Genomic DNA, 20,102 nt, shown 5'->3' with positions numbered 1-20,102 from the left:
AACTTATTTGTACAGGTCAAAGAAGACATGCCAACTTCAAAAGGACAGTGGTTTGTACTCGTCATTTACTGGACTATCCTTAGAGGGATTGTCTCCTGGACCAGTCCTTGGCTTTTCAGTCAACCCTAGAACAGTACAAAACCTGAAGAAAGGCGTTACTAAAACCGGCACACTCTGAGCAATGCCCCAAACAATTACAAGAAGTTCTTAATGTTCTTAATGTCCTAAGTGTCATAAGACAAATATCTCCACAAGTTGTCAATGCTAGCAATCGTTTTTTGTTTTGTTTTGTTTATCTGGAAGAATGAAATATATGTTTTTGTGTGTCTTTTGAGGGATTTTCTTAGTCAGGGAGGGATGGGTTCTTAATGTTTTACGTGGAGGCGGGCTGATTGTTAACCTCGTAGGGGGTCCTATTGTTGATTCTACCTTTTATGTATTCATACTTAAAGTGCATATGAAGTAGATTTTTTTTTTGCGTAATTTTACAGCTTTTTATATGTACTTTTCGAAATGGAAAAAACCGAATAGTGTTACAGAGCGAAAAATTGGAGTTTTTTTCGTCTGAAGTGCGCTCTGTTCAGCATAAAAGTGGGTCCGGGGACTGGTAACCAGTTTTCAAGTGATGACGTAGGAAATTGTTTGAGTGATCTGCGTTTCTCACAATTTCTCACCTTTTATATATGCAACGGAGAGATATTTTTTAAGGTTCATCGCTTTTTTCGGGGTCAAGATGTCTGACACGGATGAATACATGTCTTCCGATACCAGTTCAAGTATGCAAGACGAAAGTGATTCCGACGAAATTGAAGTCATCGGACTTGTATAACCATACGCGAACGAGCCACCGGCTCATTCAAGCGACGATGATGAAGACGACGAAGAAGATTCTGATGGGCTTTCCCCCGCAGTCCTACGTGCACGATTTGAAAGACAAGTGGCAGTTAATGAATGGTTGGTAATTTTTTTTACGGAGCACGGTATTTTAGAATACCCAACCACTTACTTTGTAGCTCCATTTTTCCCAACGCTTCTTCGAACGAAACATAAACATAATTTAACATAATTTGGTAGAGAGCCAAAGGAACCACGGAAGTTAGTTGCCGATTCCAGCATTACAATGTGGTCGCTTTTCTACTGCTATGTGGTTAAAAAAGTGAAGCTAACATCCATAAAATTGTGTTCGTTGCACAGTATTTCGCTTCGGTTCTCCAAGTAATGGGGGCGATTCCAGAATGGAGCACCTGATGAATGCTTTGGACAACGATGCATGACACAATAAGTTATGTGCCACTTTCATCCAGTGGGCCGGCAGACCTTGATTGATCTACTTTTTTTTTTTCATCTATAGGTGTATTTGCAAGGAATGTAAAATAGATCATTTGTCTGGAGCACTCGAGTATAGATGCTGTCGGGAGATCGCTCAAGCCAGCCAAAAGCTTACCTTTGATGGTAGCATTGAAAGGGTATTGTGCATCACAAACCACGACGATTTCTCTTCCATGACAAACAGATCTGTTCTCCTGCAAGTGGGTCCACTACTAAGGGACAAAAACGGAAGGGGCTACCGCCGTCGTGATGGGCAAACGGAAACTCAGTAAGTAATAACGATAGCATCACCTGACGATCCTTAGATTTCTAGATAGTATATATATTATACTATTTTTTACTTGTAGGTGTTTCCATTTCTGTATGTCCATCTTATTTTGTTTGACTAAATGACTTGTGTCAGCTCCAAGAAGAGAGAAATATATATTACTTCTTACAAGGGTTTGTTGAAAATATTTTGCTTTTTTGTCCATGTGAAATTAATGACGTGTCATTTAGAAAAATCAACTCAGATAATCATTCTGGTTCTCTAATGCCACCAAGGGATTCAATCTCATACCCAGAGTCGATCCACATGCTCCTCGGCACAAGATTGCCAGGGATTTTCACTTTAAATGTTTTGTTGCAACAATCTTGCTTTTTTTCTGTCTCTGACTCCTCATTTAGAAAGTCAACTCAGATATACACTTCAGTTGCCTTGCCAACAGGATCACAGTTTTGTTCATAGAACGTGCAATACATTGTGGTTGTTTCACAGTGGAGAGTTTGTTGGTGTCAAATTAGCCAGTACTCTATAGGGCAAATAATATTACAGATACCCCAAAATACTTGTTGGGGTTCATCACCTCACTATTAGAGATTCTTGCCACCATGAAACATTATTAGGATACAAGCCATAATATGTTTTTCTTGTGGTGAGGTGACTGGTAACTGTTGTTGCACAATTTTAACTCCTGTACAGTTGCTATTCTAAAATTTAAATTTCAACCCTTCAGATTTCTACGAGCAGTTTCATACAGATGGCTGGTCCGCTGGATTTGTGGGTATATGGGCTGGGACAACACAAGGCCTTTACCAGCCTGTGTATACCACAACATCAGGCAGAGGTTCCTAACTGAGCAGATCAGAGGTTACCAGACAGCGCAGCAGAGAGATTGAGTTAACCAAACAATCTTTGGAGACAAGAAACAATGACTATGTCCTTCCTCTTATGTTGTATCATGGTTTTGAAAACATGCCTGTCACTACAACACAGGAGCTTCAATCAGAGCTCAGATATGGTATCTAAAAATGATATATGAATTGTTAGTGTTAGAAGCTGGCACTTGTTATACCGGTACCTGAAATTGCTATCAAGGGTAATGCATCAAAATTACATGTACAGCTGTACAGGGTTTTCAAGAATGTTCTAGAAAATGAACAGCAAAGCCAGCTACAAGCAGCTGTCACTTCTTAGGTTTGCATAGCCTTGACTTGTGACCAAGCATCGGTTTGCCACATGTTCGACAATTCCCCGGTCTTCTTTTCCTAGCTTTCTTTGCTGTGGCAGCCTGAGTAGAAGTTGCAGCTTCATGTAATTTATCTTGTTCTTCCGCTGTAAACAATGTGCATAACATCAAGAATGTTACAATCTAATGTTATATTTATAGAAGTTTCATTTACCTTACATGAGTGTACAATGATCTTTATGTAATAAAAATTCTTTCTTAATCTTACCCACAGGGTGTAGTTTTGTAGCCTCTCTGTCTTGTTGTTGTCTGTATCTTTCAAATGCCTGCTCTTTGTTTACCCTGTCTGTAAACTGGGAGCTCAAAGAGGCTGGAGCTTTGTATTTTGCATTCGTACTCTTTAGCAGGTCATCAATCTCTGACTTTGTTAGGCTAAATAGTTCCTCCTTTAATTCCTCAACATAACCTGTCAAAACAAAGGTGCAATTTATGTGACTATGGTAATTACATTATTGCAGTGCTCTGCCAGCAGCTTAAAGGAGCTTTGTTATGAACGGCACTTTTAAAAAGTTAACACTACATTTGTCAACCACAATCGTTCTATTTTTTTTTCTTTTTTTGTTCTTTTACATTCCAAGCCCTCCTTGATTTTTCTCTTTGAATGGTGCCTCTGTTATGCATTTTTCTACCTTGGTACACTTTTTCGTAAGTTCCCTTTTGGTCAGGAGGCAATACCTTATATCCTTTGCCAAAACTGATAATTTTACTTTCCTTATCAGTAGTGTGAGTTAAAATGGGTCTTTCCATCAAGATGTGCTTTATTTACAGATTACATATCATGTTACACAAATAAATATCATGATTGCAACCGGCAGCCACTGGCTTTGCACTGCTAGCAAAACTTCAATACAATGTGGATTAGTTGGCTTACCCAAAAGATTTTGATTTTAAACACATTTCGGCCAAGAGATGAGTCATCATGTAATACCAAAACATATTACAGTATATCATCACTTACCATATGTTGGAGCCACAGTAACCTCTCTGACCACTTCTTCTCCAAGCTTGTACTTCGGAAAGTTAACTCTGACGTAGTCCTCTCCATCCTTGCTTTTCTGCGTTTCTCGCCTCACATTTTCATTGAAGTGCAAGGATGCCAAAATGTGCCTGAAAAATGAAACAGTTTTTCAGCCAGTATTATGCTAACACCAGCCAATAAATATGAAGGATAAAAAATACCAGGACTGTGGTATTTCTTATTACTGGTATGTAATATACAACTATTTAGGTCACTTCTACAAGCTACATGTATTTTGCTAAGACTATGGCAGCCTACAGGCAACTAAGAAAAATTTCTTTTTCTTATGTAGTGTTATTTTTTGTGTATTCAGGAGTTCTGTTCTCACCGACAATAGGTTCCCAACCAGGAGAAGCAGACCATTTTGGGGTGCCAATGATTTAAAGTAGAATGAAACCCCTCCAGGCAACTTGTTTGTGCATCTGGAGACATTTTCTTTACATCATTCACTATTCGGGTATTGGTGAGTAACTTGTGCAACTTATCATAGGCTTTCGTTCCTGGATAAAAATGACAACAACAAAAATAATGAGTGACATATAGTCTTCAAGTGGTTTTTTTTTACTGCCTACAGGTCACTCAAAAAAACTTGAAGTGCAATGAAAGAAACATTTCTATTTTCCAAAGTGTTGATATTTGGAATTCAATTGTTATAAAGATACCATTTTAATCGACGAACCACCTATAATTTGTCACCAGTCATACGTTACCTCGGTTGAAAATGATCATAAGTTATTTGGTCACTTTACTAACCTAACAATATTTCAAATGCAATCAAATTGAAAAAGCAAATTCTATCAAAATCATAAGGTATGGGGAAAAGGTACCAATCACTGTACAATATTTAAGACACTTGGGATTTTAAAAGGATTTTTTTTACAAGTGCAACAATACTTTTTCCTCACCAATCTTGATCCATCTCCGACTTCCAATATCCCCATGGGCACACTCCTCGAATTCTTTATCAGGGTGGCCATCATGTTTGTTTGTGACATGCCGCATAAATGACTTCCACTTTGCTGCTATTATATGAGCATATCCGAGCTTGGTAGATGTCACGCACCAATAAAGATGATTACGGACTCCTTTAATCCAATCACCAATTTTCTCACAACCTTTTTCCTTTGCCAGCTTCAGCATTGCTTTTCCAACAGAACGAGCTATATGCCAAATGTCAAAGTAGTGTGAACATTCAGGTTTGCATTCCCTTATCCACTTTGCTATGCCTCTATGCCGGTCTGAGATGAACACAAGAACACTGATGCCAACTGATTTGAGAAAGGAAAAGCACCGCTTTGCACCCTCCAGCTCCATTGGTGAACTACCACCAGTCTCGTTTGCCTATTGGTTTGATAAAAGGACAACATCAGCAATCTTTTGATGTGTCTGTGCACACAAAAAAAGATAAAAGCCCTAATAATTCACCACTAAATTTTCACTGATTTTGATTGCGTTAACTTTTGATGTCTCTGTGCCGTTATAGGTCAGCACTAAATTTTCTCTGATTTTGATTGTTCTAAGGATGTTGCCTACTAATAGGAAGTATTTTTGTGCGGTTTATCACTATGCGAGAAAAGCAGATCTTAGTAGTGGCTATTGAAATCCAAAAAGAAAATTAGAGTTAACCACCCATTTTTTAGAGATAACTAAGCAACACTTATGAAGCAAAATACAAAGCGATGTATGGCGCTTTTTTCCCAAATCAAAGCTTTATTATTTCTGAAAAATGCATGGTTAACTCCAATTTTCTTTTTGGATACCAAAATCACTTGCTAAGTTCTGTTTTCACCGCATAGTTTTAAAGCGCGCAAAAATATCCCTGTATTAGTAGGCACCTCCCATAGGAAACCCGAGTATCTCGAGATACACAGAATGTACGCGCAGTAACAATAGAAGGCACCGTCCTTAAGTTATAACATGTGATAGTATCCGTTCAAGGATACACATTATCAGCTTTTAGTGCCCATCTGTAGAAAATACCGGGATGAATAATATTTAAAAGGAAATCGTCTTGACTTGTCAGGATTTGTTTCATTTGTTACATTTATTTGTTTATCTGTTTTTGCTTCAGTTATTATATTTATGTGCCAACTTTCACGAAAACAACAAAACAATCAGAATGCTTGCCTCATAATAAATAGTATACATGTTATAATCAATAGAAATTCAATTAACACTGTCACTTACCTGAAGTAGTTCAAAGTGCACCACCTTCAGAATTGTGTTGCAAAACATGGTGTATACACCATATTTGGCACTGTGCCCCATGGAGTCGAACCGACCATCCCCACTCCAGACGACACCTGCCACATTCTTAAGCTGTGCTATAAGGGATGCTCTGTACCGTTCCCAGTAGCTTAAAATGATTGGGAAGAGGAAACTCTTTTGATGAACAAAGAATGTCCTGGGACAATATGCAGACAATCCCATGTGCCGAAACACCAGCAAGATTTTGCTGATGGAGGCCCCAGCCATAAGGACTCCAAAGCTCAGAAGTATGTTGCCAGCTGGGTAGTTTCCAAAGATCAGTGGCTGTGACCTCCAATGAAAGGCATTTTCACCACATTTGGGGCAGTGCTGGGATACAATCACCATGGTCCCCCTCTGTTTCATAGTTGCTGCTGGCTTACTTTTCTTACACTTAAAACACACCATGGTGAAGAGGGACAGCAGCATGGAGAAGAAAACAATGAATTTTGGCTCGTTGTAGGAGGGAGTAACTGGTTCAACCCTTAAAATAAATAAATAGGCCTGTTTATAAGAAACCAAATGTGAAAGAACTGTATAGTAATAATAAAAATATGACATATTAGATAATATTAATTTCTTTATTATTACCAAGTACATGTAGAGTAATAAGACTGAATTCAAATTTCAGGTGTTCAATCTACACAGGGTTGGAAACATTGAAGGTTCGAAAAATTGAAATAAATCTGTCGATTCCTGTAATTAATGATTCAATATAGAAAAAATACCTGATGGTATTGTTTGGATCCACTTTGTCTGACTCGTCATCGCTCTGAGAGCTGTACTCTTCAGCTGAAGGAGCACTGTCCTCCAGTGTGGCCCAGTCAATAATGTTGTCATCATCTCCTTCCTGATCTTCCCTGCTGTCATCTGTTACTTCGTTCTCTTCCATGTCATCCACTTCATTATCCTAAACCAGAAGAAAATTTTTTACAATACAATTCCTTCCAAAAACTCAACTTATTTATTGAATTTAAAAACACTGCAAATGAAATGTAAACAACAGAAACCTCATTATTATCATCAGAAGATTCCTGCTTTTCCTCCTTCTCCTCCTCCTTCTCTGGCTCTGTCTCAATATCCTAAATGATAATAATAATAATAATAATAATAATATAATAACAATGATTTATTGACAGATCCACTGGGTGGCTCTTCCCTGTTAAATGAAAGGAAGATGAAGGTGAACATATTCGAAGAAAATTTCTTCCTTTTACGATTAATAACTTAGTGCATAAATAATCATCAATTAGTGAGTGTCATAACACCTGTAAATACTATGGCCAGTTAAAAAAGATGCAAAACAATCCATCGATTCAATTGAACTCAAAGCAACTACATGTAGCCAACACAAAGCACTTGAAAAGTCATGAGAACTATTCTTTCAAGTCATGATAAGTTGGGTTTACATTGTTTGTTTGACAAAGAAGTGCAAGATTTTTAAAGCAAACAATGACCGTAGAAATGCAAAAACAAAGTGGATACACTATTAAAAACTACATACTTATTTAAGGAATATTAAAGCTGTAATAAGAAAAGTTACCTTGACATCTTTCAGTGCCTTTAATTTTCCTTTTAATTTTTCTACTTGCTTTTCTAAGCGGTCCACCTTTTTCTTCATTGCTTTTCGTTTTTTTGCATGTTTTTTACACTTGTTACATTGTGCTTGAGGAGCTTTTGCAGCTGGAGTATTGCATATAAGAGTTCCTGATGTAATGGTGGCATAATCAATTCCAGACGAACCAGCAATAGGCATGTCACTTTCCACCACTCCACTAATTGCTGATGGGCTTGCAGCATCAGGCACTGAAGCTGATGCTGCAGAGGAATCACTGGTGAATGACAACTTTGCCTTCTTATTTGTCACTTCTTCTTGTGACATCACATCTCTCATGAACTGTCAAGACCAAAAATTCAACTTATTAGAAATGATACATGTAGGTACATTGGAAGAACAAATTATTTTTTAATTGGTGTGATTATTGTTTTCCTTTGTCAGAGATTATAAGTAAATTATAATAAAACAACACGCTGGAATACTTGAAAGTCATATTGACCCGAAACTACCATAATTCTACAAAGGAACTGACATTCGAACAGGTCATTCGGCATTTTACTTGGTTCTGTTGGTAAGATTAATAACACATTTTGCAAGGTAGCTATCATACAGCACGTATACCAAATTGCATGCTTTAGCAAGGTATCACATTATTCCACATGGACCCGATCAGTCTTCAAATTGTTGTCTGTAAGGCACTTAAAAAACATTTTGAGAGATGTGGACATTCATGCCAAAGAATTCTAAAACACAGCACAATAATGGTACCGTATAAATGTATGCAAACCAACAAACAGGGCAAGATTTCCGCACAGCCCCATACATTAATTATGAATACATTTTGGGACATTTTGCGACATGTATGTATGTATGACTCAAATTATTTTCATGTTCGTTCTTTGTACATGTATAATTAACGTATGGGGCTGTGCGGAAATCTTTCCACATACAGAGTTGACATTTCAGAACGGATATTATAGCTGTTACGTGTGATACTTATATAAAATCTCACTTACCGATCTTCGCTTTCGCGACGTTAGTGGCGAACTCAAAGGAACAACCGTGTCCCTTGTTGGTATGGCAGTGCCCTTTTTCAATTTTCTCTTCGGCTGAAGAGATTCCCCCGTCTCGGAAGAAGTGACAATCCACGGCTTGCTTTCGAAGCAGTTGTCTTCAAAGTGCACAGAACACAAGGTCGACGACTTACAAGGGACGAAATCTTTCCTGTGTATTCGGACAAATCGAATCCACTTCTGCCGTAAAGTTTCGTCCTTCGGGAAGTAATGCATAGATATTCCCGGTGTCGACGAATTATTGCTGCAATTGGACATATTGGGGCCACCCGCCGCACAATAGTTGCCTCTACTCTTCTTCTTCCCCTTGTCTGCCATTACGATCGAGTCGTCCGAACAATTTCTTACGTCACGAACTTGTAACATGATCGCTTTGGCCGCGCGCAAATTGGATCCACTTTTTATGGACAAATTTGAACTTTCGGCGGCAAGAAACTCCGACTTTTCTCTCTCTTACACTATTCGGTTTTTTGCATTTTGAAAAGTACATATAAAAAGCTGTAAAATTGCGCAAACATTTTTTTTACTTCATATGCACTTTAATAAATAAATAAATAAATAAATAAAATGTAATTGAATAATATCAACAAAATAACACCAGATAGTTGTAACATAATTCCCTTAAACATATCTATAATTAATAATAATAATAATAATAATAATAATAATAATAATAATAATTATTATTATTATTATTATTATCATTATTATTATTAATGCAAGGAGATTCATACAGTGACTGTAGATGTGTAGTTAAATACAGGACACCATTTAAGATCAGTAATAAAACTGTGAATTCATGCATTTTTCAGCTTGACTGCTTGATAATCAACTTTCTTACGGTGGCCCGTAAGTGACATCCTTAGAGTTAAATAAAAATTGTATTTACTTTGCAAAAAAAAATCCGGCCGTTAGATCCAAAGTCTCCAGTCAACTTCAAGAAATTCTTGCGAACCAAAAAATCTAACTGGAGGTTTGATGTTTCGAGTCCATAGTTACACCGGATTCGTAGTTTATACTCCGGATTCAATGTTGTGTTCTTCAAATCCGTATTTTCTACTCCGGATCCATAGTTTCTTACTCAGGATCCATAGTTTTTGCTCCGGATCCAATGGTGTTTACTCCGGATCCAAAGTTGTTTACTCCGGATCCAAAGTTGTTTACTCCGGATCCATAGTTTATACTCCGGATCCAAAGTTGTTTACTCCGGATCCATAGTTTATACCCCGGATCCAAAGTTGTTTACTCCGGATCCGTAGTTTATACTCCGGATCCAAAGTTGTTTACTCCGGATCCATAGTTTATACTCCGGATCGAAAGTTGTTTACTCCGGATCCGTAGTTTATATTCCGGATCCATAGTTTTCACTCCGGATCCATAGTTTTTACTCCGGATCCATAGTTTTTACTCCGGATCCAAAGTTTTTTACTCCGGATCCATAGTTTTTACTCCGAATCCAAAGTTGTTTACTCCGGATCCATAGTTTTTACTCCGGATCGAAAGTTGTTTACGCTGGATCCGTAGTTTATATTCCAGATCCGTAGTTTTTACTCCGGATACGTAGTTTTTACTCCAGATCCATAGTTTTTACTCCGGATCCAAAGTTATTTACTCCGGATCCATAGTTTTTACTCCGGATCCAAAGTTGTTTACTCCGGATCCATAGTTTTTACTCCGGATCCAAAGTTGTTTACTCCGGATCCATAGTTTTTACTCCGGATCCAAAGTTCAAAGTTGTTTACTCCGGATCCGTAGTTTATATTCCGGATCCGTAGTTTTTACTCCTGATCCATAGTATTTACTCCGGATCCGTAGTTTTTTACTCCGGTTCCAAAGTTCCACGAACGCCCTCGTTACCGTGGTGATCACAGTCAAATCAAGGTAACTACTTGGTGTAGGCACTCATATAGTGGTCCAGTGTAGTCACTCATATAGTGGTCCCAAGTGGCGTACTCAATACCTATCCTTAATCATACCTAGCCGTACCTAAGCAACCCTAGCTGTACGTAAGCGTCCCTAAGCGTACTTAAGCATCCTTATTCCTCCCTAGCTGTACTTAAGGATCCTTAATCATCCCTACCCTACCTAAGCATCCCTAACCGTACTTAAGCATCCTTAATCATCCTTAGCCGTACCTAAGCATCCCTAGCCGTACATAAGCATCCTTAATCATCCCTAGCCGTACCTAAGCATCCCTAAGCGTACTTAAGCATCCTGAAAATTACGTGTTTACAGTTATTTCATATGGCTATATACTTGTAACTTCAATGTAAAGGTGCGAAATACCTGACTTTTATTAACTCGAGTAGTAGGTGATGATAGTTTATATGCAGTTTCCCAAGAGCCGTCTGGCTGAAGATAACCATAACAAGGTACATGTAATAATGAAAAGACGCAAGAATCCTTTCACCAAGTGTACATTAAATTCATGTACGTTGTCAAAGAAAAGAGACAAAAGGAGACTTAAATTACCTGATTCTGATCGGTTAAGCATCAACAGCTCAGAAACAAATTCTCTTTACTATTGACATTTTTCTTTTATAAACCACTATAAACTTGAACTTAGTACTAAAAGGTTCTTAAAACATGAATAAAATATGGAAATTAACTAAACTTTGTTTCCCACATGGAAGCTTTCGTGATCTTCCGGGTTAGAGGCATAGATAAGAAATGCCTCTTTTGTCTTCGACACTTGCGCGCAAAATTTTGGCCCTTATCTGGTTTAAAGTTTTAGGTCTGAGATATGGACAAAGTTCTTCAACCTTTTCTGAACTGGCGACAAAATTGTAAAGCTTTTCAATGTTTTCAGCAGTACCGGGAATATTTAAAAGGCTTGCTAAAAGGGATTCAATGGTTTCAAGCAAGCACGTCTCTAACTTAGTCCACGAGCCTTGATTTTCAAGTAATGTCCTCTCGTTCTTTTATGAGACGAATGAAGTTTCCTCTTCCGGGTTTCTTTTTTCTTTTCCTCTGTTTACATCGCTTCTACTTGAGAGAATTGATTTTGGCACTTTAAGCAAAAACAATGGTTTAACTCACAGCATAAACCATCACGAAAACACGGACACTTCGTTTTTCTTTTTCCTTCAATATCTTTGCACGATTCAAAGTTTCCTTTTTTATTTATCCCGCAACGACACCCTTTTGCATGACCCTCGCCTATCTGTTTCATTTTTGCTGGTCTCCTGCTTGTTTTGGCATCCTCTCACGCGCGGCATCTGCATTTTCGAGTACACCTTGTTCCTTTTCGCACACAAGAGCACTTTGAGGTTTCGGCAATCGAGCAGTTTGACCCCATCCCAGCTGACTTTCTACCACAAGCACAGAAGCTGGATTGCAGCGTGGACGCGTTTGTTTCACTTCTTTCATCTAAGTGTTAAAAATACCACTATAATTATAAGTGAATAAGTTGCTGATTTTAGAATCCAAGTGTCTAGGTTCTCTATAATGGAATAAATATGATGGCGCAGCATGTTTGCCGTATTATTACAATTATGTGGTGCTAACAATAGCACACTTATGGAGAATTTTCATTACATAAAGGATAGAAAATTCCCCAAATAGAAAAGTCGATCATTGCTGAATTATATTCAGACGATGAATCGGCGATCTTCAGTTATGCGATTTACAGGAAAACGGGCTAGGACTTAAACTAAATGGTTAGAATAACTGTTTAATAGACTGAATCGCGAATCAAACTGCACCCTTGAAGCGTCTGGATACGCGGATACGTAGTGGAAACTACCACCCATCCCCTAGTAATGTTCTGAGTATATTCTGAAGCGAATACACGGGTTACCTTTAAAGTGGTGGGGAATTTTCCATTTAAGCTTGAAATCTTCTTTTGATAAAAGTCATTTCAAAGTAAATTTAATACAAATCAAGATAACATATATGTGATGTCAATAAGATTAGAGAATTAAATTGATTAATAAAAATTACTTCCATTTTTCCTGTATGATGTATCATCAAAACTATTTTTTAATCGCCTAAAATTTTATGATTCCCTCTCTAAATACTAAAAAATGCAGTCACGTTTTTTTGGAAAGCTTTCTCTTGAAAGGTCGATTGCAACTTGAATGAAAAAAGCGGCCAAAGTAGTTTGTTGTCTACCGCGTAACCATGGTTCATTTAGAAAACTTACTAACAACAGTCACAGGATGTGTTGAATCATAATGACCGGGGCCATAGCTTGTAAAGGCAACGTACAATGGCTCCTTGAGAATAGGATCCGGTGGTACAAATGGAATGCAATGAGAGGCCTCATTTGAAGAAACAATAACTATGGGAATTCTCAGAATGGACGAAATTAACTTTCATTACGAAGTCTCCCAGTTCATTGTTATAAAATCTGCAATCCTCTATATTTCTTGCAAGAGTAATATAGTCAGTATTTCTGATAAATTCGCCGCTAAGTTCTTCATCAGGCTCGAGCATTCGATCAACAAACGTTTGACGGAGAGTGAAAATGTCCTTTTCTTCCAAATTCAACAAACCTCAAGTTAAAAACTAATGTGCTCCTTAGTCATGTTTGGAACCACTTTATAGAGTTGTCTGATTACGCTTCTAATAGCACAGTCACCATCGCCAGCAACCGCATCTATTTCAAGATCAAACGCCGCCAGATTTTTTTTAAATCCTTCAGGTGAGCTTCTATGACATCTGAGGAGGGTGTGAAATCGGAGCATACTGATCCCAACACTTCACAAAATGTATAGGGTAAATCGAAAGCATCAAATGATCTCGACGAAGACTGTGCATCCATATTCTGCAAGATATCAAATCTGTTCACACGTTGTGATACTAGAACATTGACTACTTGCGCTTGCAGCATGTCTTCCACATTGTCACAAACCAATAGAAACCCACTTTCGTTTACCAAATGCCGCTTCATCTATGCTCTTCTTTGCCATAAAACTATCACTATTTTCATTGTGACCTTGATGTCTTTTAATAGGTGTTCTGCTTTCTTCACAATAGATGCCATATTTTTCGTTCGACGATATCCATTCTACAGGAACTCCTAGTTGGAGATGAGCATCTCCAAAAACGTCTTTGTACTTTTTCTTAGTATTCATGTGAAAAAACAATATTGTAAGAATTGCAATCGCCAACTCCACGGAAATGCTGGTTGAGCCTACAAGAAGAGAGCGGCTGAGGATTCCATGGATGTACTCGTTCCGTTCAGTTCCACAAACAGGTGCAATATTGGACAGACATTCCTAATGTGAATTCGTAAGTTTTTTTTCCGACGTTTAGAAGTACGCGAAAAGGCAAGAAATGTTTTTGTGATGAGCCTACGTCTGTATGACCACAAGGTATTACACAACATCGCATCTTCATCAAGTTTTCTCGATTTTGCTCGGATTTTCTCGCTTTTTTTGTTTGGTCTAAATATTCTGTATTCCGTTAATTTTCCCCCCAAATATCCAGTATGCCTATAACTTTTTACCTAAATATCCTGTATCCTGATAACCCCTAATGGGGCCTCGTTGTTTCCATTTGCAAATTTAGTAGCAGTGATAATTAACAATGAGCGCGCGTTGGATATGAGATGATAGATAGCCAACGAGGCGCGTAGCACCGAGTTGGATATAATCATCTCATATCCAACAAGCGCGAGTGGAATAATTGTTTTATTAAAAACGCCCCCAAAATATAGAAAACTAGACTACAATAAAAATAAAAAGGCCCAAAAAATCACGCGTATGCTTGCCGTGTTTGTAGATCATGGTATAATGGCAGAAACCCATAAGGGTTGAAACGTGTAACGGCCCCTTGTGAGCTGGGAAACAAGCTTCTGAATATTCAATTTGTTAAGTACCATATTTGGAACAACAAGAGCGAGGGGTTTCCAAATATGGTATTTAGCACTGAAACATTCAACCAATCAATTCGCACTGAATATTCGGAAGCTGTGAATGCGCGTTACACGTTTCAACCCTTATGGGTTTCTGATAATGGCTCATAACCCATGATGGCTTAGCCAATCAAAACTCTCGAATTGCATTATCCAATGATCCAGTTTTTAATAATAAGAGATAACCTCTTTCTGTAAGTTTTTATAACAAATAACGTCTAAGTTAAATTATAGAACGATCTTTATGGTGATCTCTCCCCATTTTTCAAAGTTTACCCGTAGTTGTATTTCACTGTAACTGGATAGCTAGGGATAATCAAGGACGCTTAAGTAGGCCTATGGATAAGAATGGATGCTTAGGTACGTGTAGGCATGATGAGGGATGCTTAAGTATGCGTAGGCATCACTAAGGATGCTTAAGGTTGCCTAGGGACGATTAAGGATGCTTAATTAAGTACGGCTAGGGATGCTTAGGTACGGCTAGAGATGATTAAGAATTGTTAAGTACGCCCAGGGATGATTAAGGATGTTTACGTATGCCCAAGGATGACAGTGGATGCTTAGGTACTTCTAGGGTTTTAAGAGGTATGCTTAAGTCTGCGTAGGAATGATAAAGGATAGTTAAGTACGGCTAGGGATGAATAAGGATGCTTAAGTACGCTGAGGAATGCTCAGGTACGGCTGAGGATTATTAAGGATGTTTAAGTATGCCTAGGGATGACAATGGATGCTTAGGTACGTCTATGGACGATGAGGGATGCTTTTACTTAAGAGTACTCCTAGGGATGCATAGGTACGGCTAGGGGTGATTAAATATGATTAAGTACGCTTACGGACGATTAAGGATGATTAAGTACGACTAGGGATGACGAGGGATGACTAAGAATGCTTAAGTACTGCTAGGGATGAAGAAAAAGTACGGCTAGGGATGATTGAGGATGTTTAAGTACGGTTAGGGATGCTTAGGTACGGCTAGGGATGATTAAAGATGCTTAAGTACGGCTAGGGATGCTTACGTGCAGCTAGGGATGCTTAGGTACGGCTAGGGATGATTAAGGATAGGTATTAAGTACGCCACCTGGGACCACTATATGAGTGACTACACTGGACCACTATATGAGTGCCTACACCAAGTAGTTACCTTGATTTGACTGTGATCACCACGGTAACGAGGGCGTTCGTGGAACTTTACAACCGGAGTAAGAAACTACGGATCCGGAGTAAACAACTTTGGATCCGGAGTAAAAACTATGGATCCGGAGTAAAAACTATGGATCCGGAATATAAACTACGGATCCGGAGTAAACAACTTTGGATCCGGGGTATAAACTATGGATCCGGAGTAAACAACTTTGGATCCGGAGTATAAACTATGGATCCGGAGTAAAAACTATGGATCCTGAGTATAAACTACGGATCCCGAGTAAACAACTTTGGATCCGGTGTATAAACTATGGATCCGGAGTAAACAACTTTGGATCCGGAGTATAAACTATGGATCCGGAGTAAAAACTATGGATCCTGAGTATAAACTACGGATCCGGAGTAAACAACTTTGGATCCGGGGTATAAACTACGGATCCGGAGTAAACAACTTTGGATCCGGAGTAAAAACTACGGATCCGGAGTAAACACCATTGGATCCGGAGCAAAAACTATGGATCCTGAGTAAGAAACTATGGATCCGGAGTAGAAACTACGGATCTGAAGAACACAACATTGAATCCGGAGTATAAACTACGGATCCGGTGTAACTATAGACTCGAAACATCAAACCTCCAGTTAGATTTTTCGGTTCGCAAGAATTTGTTGAAGTTGACTGGAAACTTTGGATTTAACGGCTGGATCTTTTTTTGCGAGGTAAATACAATTTTTATTTAACTTTAAGGATGGCACTTACGGGCCACCGTACTTTCTTGATGATTACCACAACATCCACAAAAGAAAGTTCCAACTGACCTGCAAAAGACCAAGGTGGCACACATAGCCTCTTCAATGGTAGATATACATCCACACATTTAGTTAAAGATAAAACAAATAAGATGAAAACTGACCATCTGGAGTTAATAAATATAACATCTGTGAGAGGATTTTCTAAAGGAATGTGACTTGTGTCACACGTAGTGACACATTTGGTCATAAACGTTCGTTTGGTCGATAACGTTTGTTTTTAACAGTACATATTTACTAAACTTCGGCAAATTGTTGATGAAGGTGATGGTACACTTCATAATCTAAATTCCTTTTCGCAAACCGAGTTAAATGTTAAGCTTTTACATGTAAAAGTCGTTAAGTGTTTTAACCAGGATAATTACTGTATGTACAATCTGGTACACTTCATAAAACTGTAAACTTATGTAAACAAGCACTTTGAAGTTGACTTTTCGAGCTTTTTGCGATCGCAACGGCTAGTCAATTACTGCTTGCTTTTAAAAGGAAGCCTATGTGAAACGATTTGAAGAACTGGCTCAGAAGTGTACAAGAAGCCGGCCAAAGGACAGTGAAATTTACTGTAATTCGTTATTCTATACGACAGCAATGTGTTCAAAAGTATACGCTGACCACACAAACAGTGGGTTTTTTGTTTGCATAAATATTTACATTAATTTAAATAATAATATACTCACCTTTTTCAGTACTTTTTTAAATACAGTTCATATCACCATCAATGTCCCCAAACATCATTTCGCTCAAGCCAAGCAGAGGATCGAAAACCAAGTAGATAATAGCTGGGTAGCTTCTTTGGCTTCGCTTCGTGGCGGTTGAAATCAATTATGCGTCAAAGAAACATAAAATGCGTTGAAAGAAAGGTCATATTCACCAGCATTTCCTGGAAGAAAATCTTCGATGCAGATCATGAAGTCTTCAAAATATTACTTGTGAAAGTGGAGAAAAAAAGCATTCCCTTTTGAGTCCAAAACGAACGGAATCTTCCTTTCTTTCACTTTCCTACCTTCAACAAGACGAAAGAACAACATATCACCTTCGCGCCGAAGTTTGATCACTGTTGTCATGACAGCTTGCACATACGTAGACGTTATTCAGCCCTGTTACGCAGGCTACGTTTCAGGTCTATGAAAGGGCAGGGATTTCACGAGTCAAAGGATATGAAAGGGTAGGGAAATCTGTCATTTAGGTATTTAAAAGGGCCTTTCATTACTTTCCAATGGAAGGTATACGAAACGGGTATCTTTTCTGCCAAAAGGTTATATAAAAGGGTAAGGGGAGCGAAACCTCCCCGTATTAAACTTTTTTAGTACTCCCCCCAGATGTTTTTCAAAGATAAAATACACGCTAGTCCTTCGCTCTAGTTCATTAGGCCTTTTGTCCACAATAAAACACTTCGTTTTTAATTTTTGCGCATTTAATAGACATTTCATTGACATTTTACCTTTGATGGCATAAACCTGATTGGCCCATTGTCACTAACAAACTTGCTATCCTATTTCTTATTTACGGTTTCACTACAAATTTGTCCTCTGTCGAAGACAGGTCACAACGAACACGACTATGCAAATTTAGTGTTTTATGAAGATGAAGAACACGCTTGTCCTTCGCACCGGTTCATTAGGCCTTTTGTCTGCAATAAACACTTCATTTTATTTGGTTGAGAATTTAATAGACATTTCATCGACATTTTACCTTGATGACGTGAACTTTATTGGCCCATAGTCTGCCATCGCCTTCAGACCCACAGGCTGCAGATCTGCCGTACTTGTTAAAGGTCTGGTTTGCTGTGGCACTGGCATAGCACGATCATGATCATGATCATGATCATCGCATGGCGACCTAAATTACCTGAATTATCATGCAACTTGTAATTGATTGCAGACTGTTTTCGACTGAAGGCCAATTAGCTTTACTCGAAATTCACAAAAGCATGCCCAAGATGTCCGCCAGCAACGACTCACCATACCTGGAGACTATCACAAAGAGTCCAGTTCGCTCCAATAGTTTGTTTGTCCTCGCATTTATAGTTGCCAAACGGATGCCATTAACACTCACCTGTGATATAGTATACCTGATTGGCCCATGGTCCGCCCTCGCCTTCAGACCCACAGGTTGCAGATCTTCCGTATTTGTCAAAGGTCTGGTACGCTGTATCACTGGATGCGCACCATCCTCCATTTTGAACCGCAAACATCTTGTATCCTTTTCGCAAGGCAGCCACAGCGCACTTTGCAATGGGGTTCTTGCGAGCACCATAAGATCCATCGAGAATATAATCTTTTCCTGATTGGAGGTGCATTGAAGCAATCGATGGTTTCATAAACTAAAGAAAGAGACCCGTCCTAAAATTTTACATTGTCGTTATTTAAAGTTGTGTCCCTTTACTAACCTCCACTCACTATCATGCGGACATTCAGAAATACATTGCAGAAACAATCGCGTGGACTAAGTCTAACCATTGGCATAGCAAAAACTTCCTTAGTTTATTCGGATGTTCAGGTAGTGATAGCAAATTGGTTGTATTATGTTGATCCGATAAAAAAAGTACTATTTTGTCTCCTTATAACTTCGTTAAATAATTCAGTAATCTACTTAGTTAAGACTTACCACATCGAGCGCCGACTGGCAAAGCCACCAACAGAACACAACATCAAAAGAGAAAAACTATTTCGTTGACGTTGCATTTCTAAGTCTATAAAATAGGGTAAAATGTCATCATGGTCACCTTCTACTCACATTTTCTGATTAGGCCCTACTCATGGAGCTAAGGTCATTTTAGAAGTCAAGACACATTGTCAGTTGATATTTCAAAAGTGGGAAGCTAAGAGAAAGAAACTTGGTTTTTGGACCAAAATCTGACTTCATAGTGTCCCTTCAATATTCCTCTTCAAAAGTTGTGGATTTTGCGCGCATTGAGAAAGCCGTTTATACTCCGTAAAATTCCGAAAATAAGCCCCGGGGCTTTTATTTTTCAAGGGCCTTTTTCGAGGGGATTATATTTGGAGGGCTTACCTACGGAGGGAAATTTGTGTATCCGAATCGATTGGGCTAGCCTCAGCAGTTGGATGTAAATTTACCGTTTTTGCTTTCTTTCACTTTGTATTTGAGGGCAATTTTCCAAGTACAAGCTCTCCGGGGGCCTATATTTGGAGGGGCGATTTAACGGAGGGTTTTTTGCGTTACCGCTTTGAGGAGTTTATATTTGGGGGGGCTTATACACGGAGGGGCTTATTTTCGGAATTTTACGGTATTTATGGCTCTGCCTTCACAGTCTCAACTCTTTTTCTTTTAATTCGTTGTGAACAAACTCACTCTGTTACTCTGTTACTTGTTTGAAAAAAAACCTGTTGTTCCATGTGACTTTTACAAAAGAATCAATGGCTGCAGCATCTCCAGGCTTTTTAAATCGTTCTAAACTTGATGGCAGTTTATTGATCAGTGGCGGTTATCTGCATGGTAGAGATTAAAGGAGCGAAACTCGAAGAGAAAGTATAATGTAATTAAAACGTAGTTAACTAAAATGAAAAAGAACAAAATGACCTAACTAAAGAGAGCCAAC

The 20,102-nt window shown here is 38.5% G+C and overlaps 1 protein-coding gene across 1 annotated transcript; it reads right to left on the bottom strand.

The window, feature by feature from the left end:
* Positions 1–1,735: 1,735 nt before the first annotated feature.
* LOC138046880 (uncharacterized) lies at positions 1,736–9,061 on the bottom strand. Its single transcript, XM_068893470.1, has 10 exons — positions 8,677–9,061; positions 7,646–7,999; positions 7,113–7,184; positions 6,831–7,012; positions 6,043–6,586; positions 4,761–5,196; positions 4,184–4,355; positions 3,796–3,944; positions 3,046–3,243; positions 1,736–2,923 (listed from the first exon to the last, which is right to left on the bottom strand). The coding sequence occupies exons 1-10, from the start codon at positions 9,049–9,051 to the stop codon at positions 2,775–2,777; spliced, it is 2,631 nt and encodes an 876-aa protein (XP_068749571.1). The 5' UTR covers positions 9,052–9,061; the 3' UTR covers positions 1,736–2,774.
* Positions 9,062–20,102: the final 11,041 nt, after the last annotated feature.

The sequence above is a fragment of the Montipora capricornis genome, chromosome 4 (genome assembly GCF_036669925.1).
Source record: "Montipora capricornis isolate CH-2021 chromosome 4, ASM3666992v2, whole genome shotgun sequence".
NCBI classification, from domain to species: domain Eukaryota; kingdom Metazoa; phylum Cnidaria; class Anthozoa; order Scleractinia; family Acroporidae; genus Montipora; species Montipora capricornis.
The sequence above is the reverse complement of the archived record's forward strand: the minus strand, read 5'-3'. Positions and strand labels throughout refer to the sequence as shown.

Bases quoted from the DNA above. Each gene is read 5' to 3' on its own strand.
- LOC138046880 (XM_068893470.1), bottom strand. From the start codon at position 9,051: ATGGCAGACAAGGGGAAGAAGAAGAGTAGAGGCAACTATTGTGCGGCG. The intron at 8,000-8,676 runs GTAAGTGAGATT...TGGTCTTGACAG, and splicing joins CGTCGCGAAAGCGAAGATCG to TTCATGAGAGATGTGATGTC. The intron at 3,945-4,183 runs GTGAGAACAGAA...TTCATTTTTCAG, and splicing joins TGGTTGGGAACCTATTGTCG to GCACATTTTGGCATCCTTGC.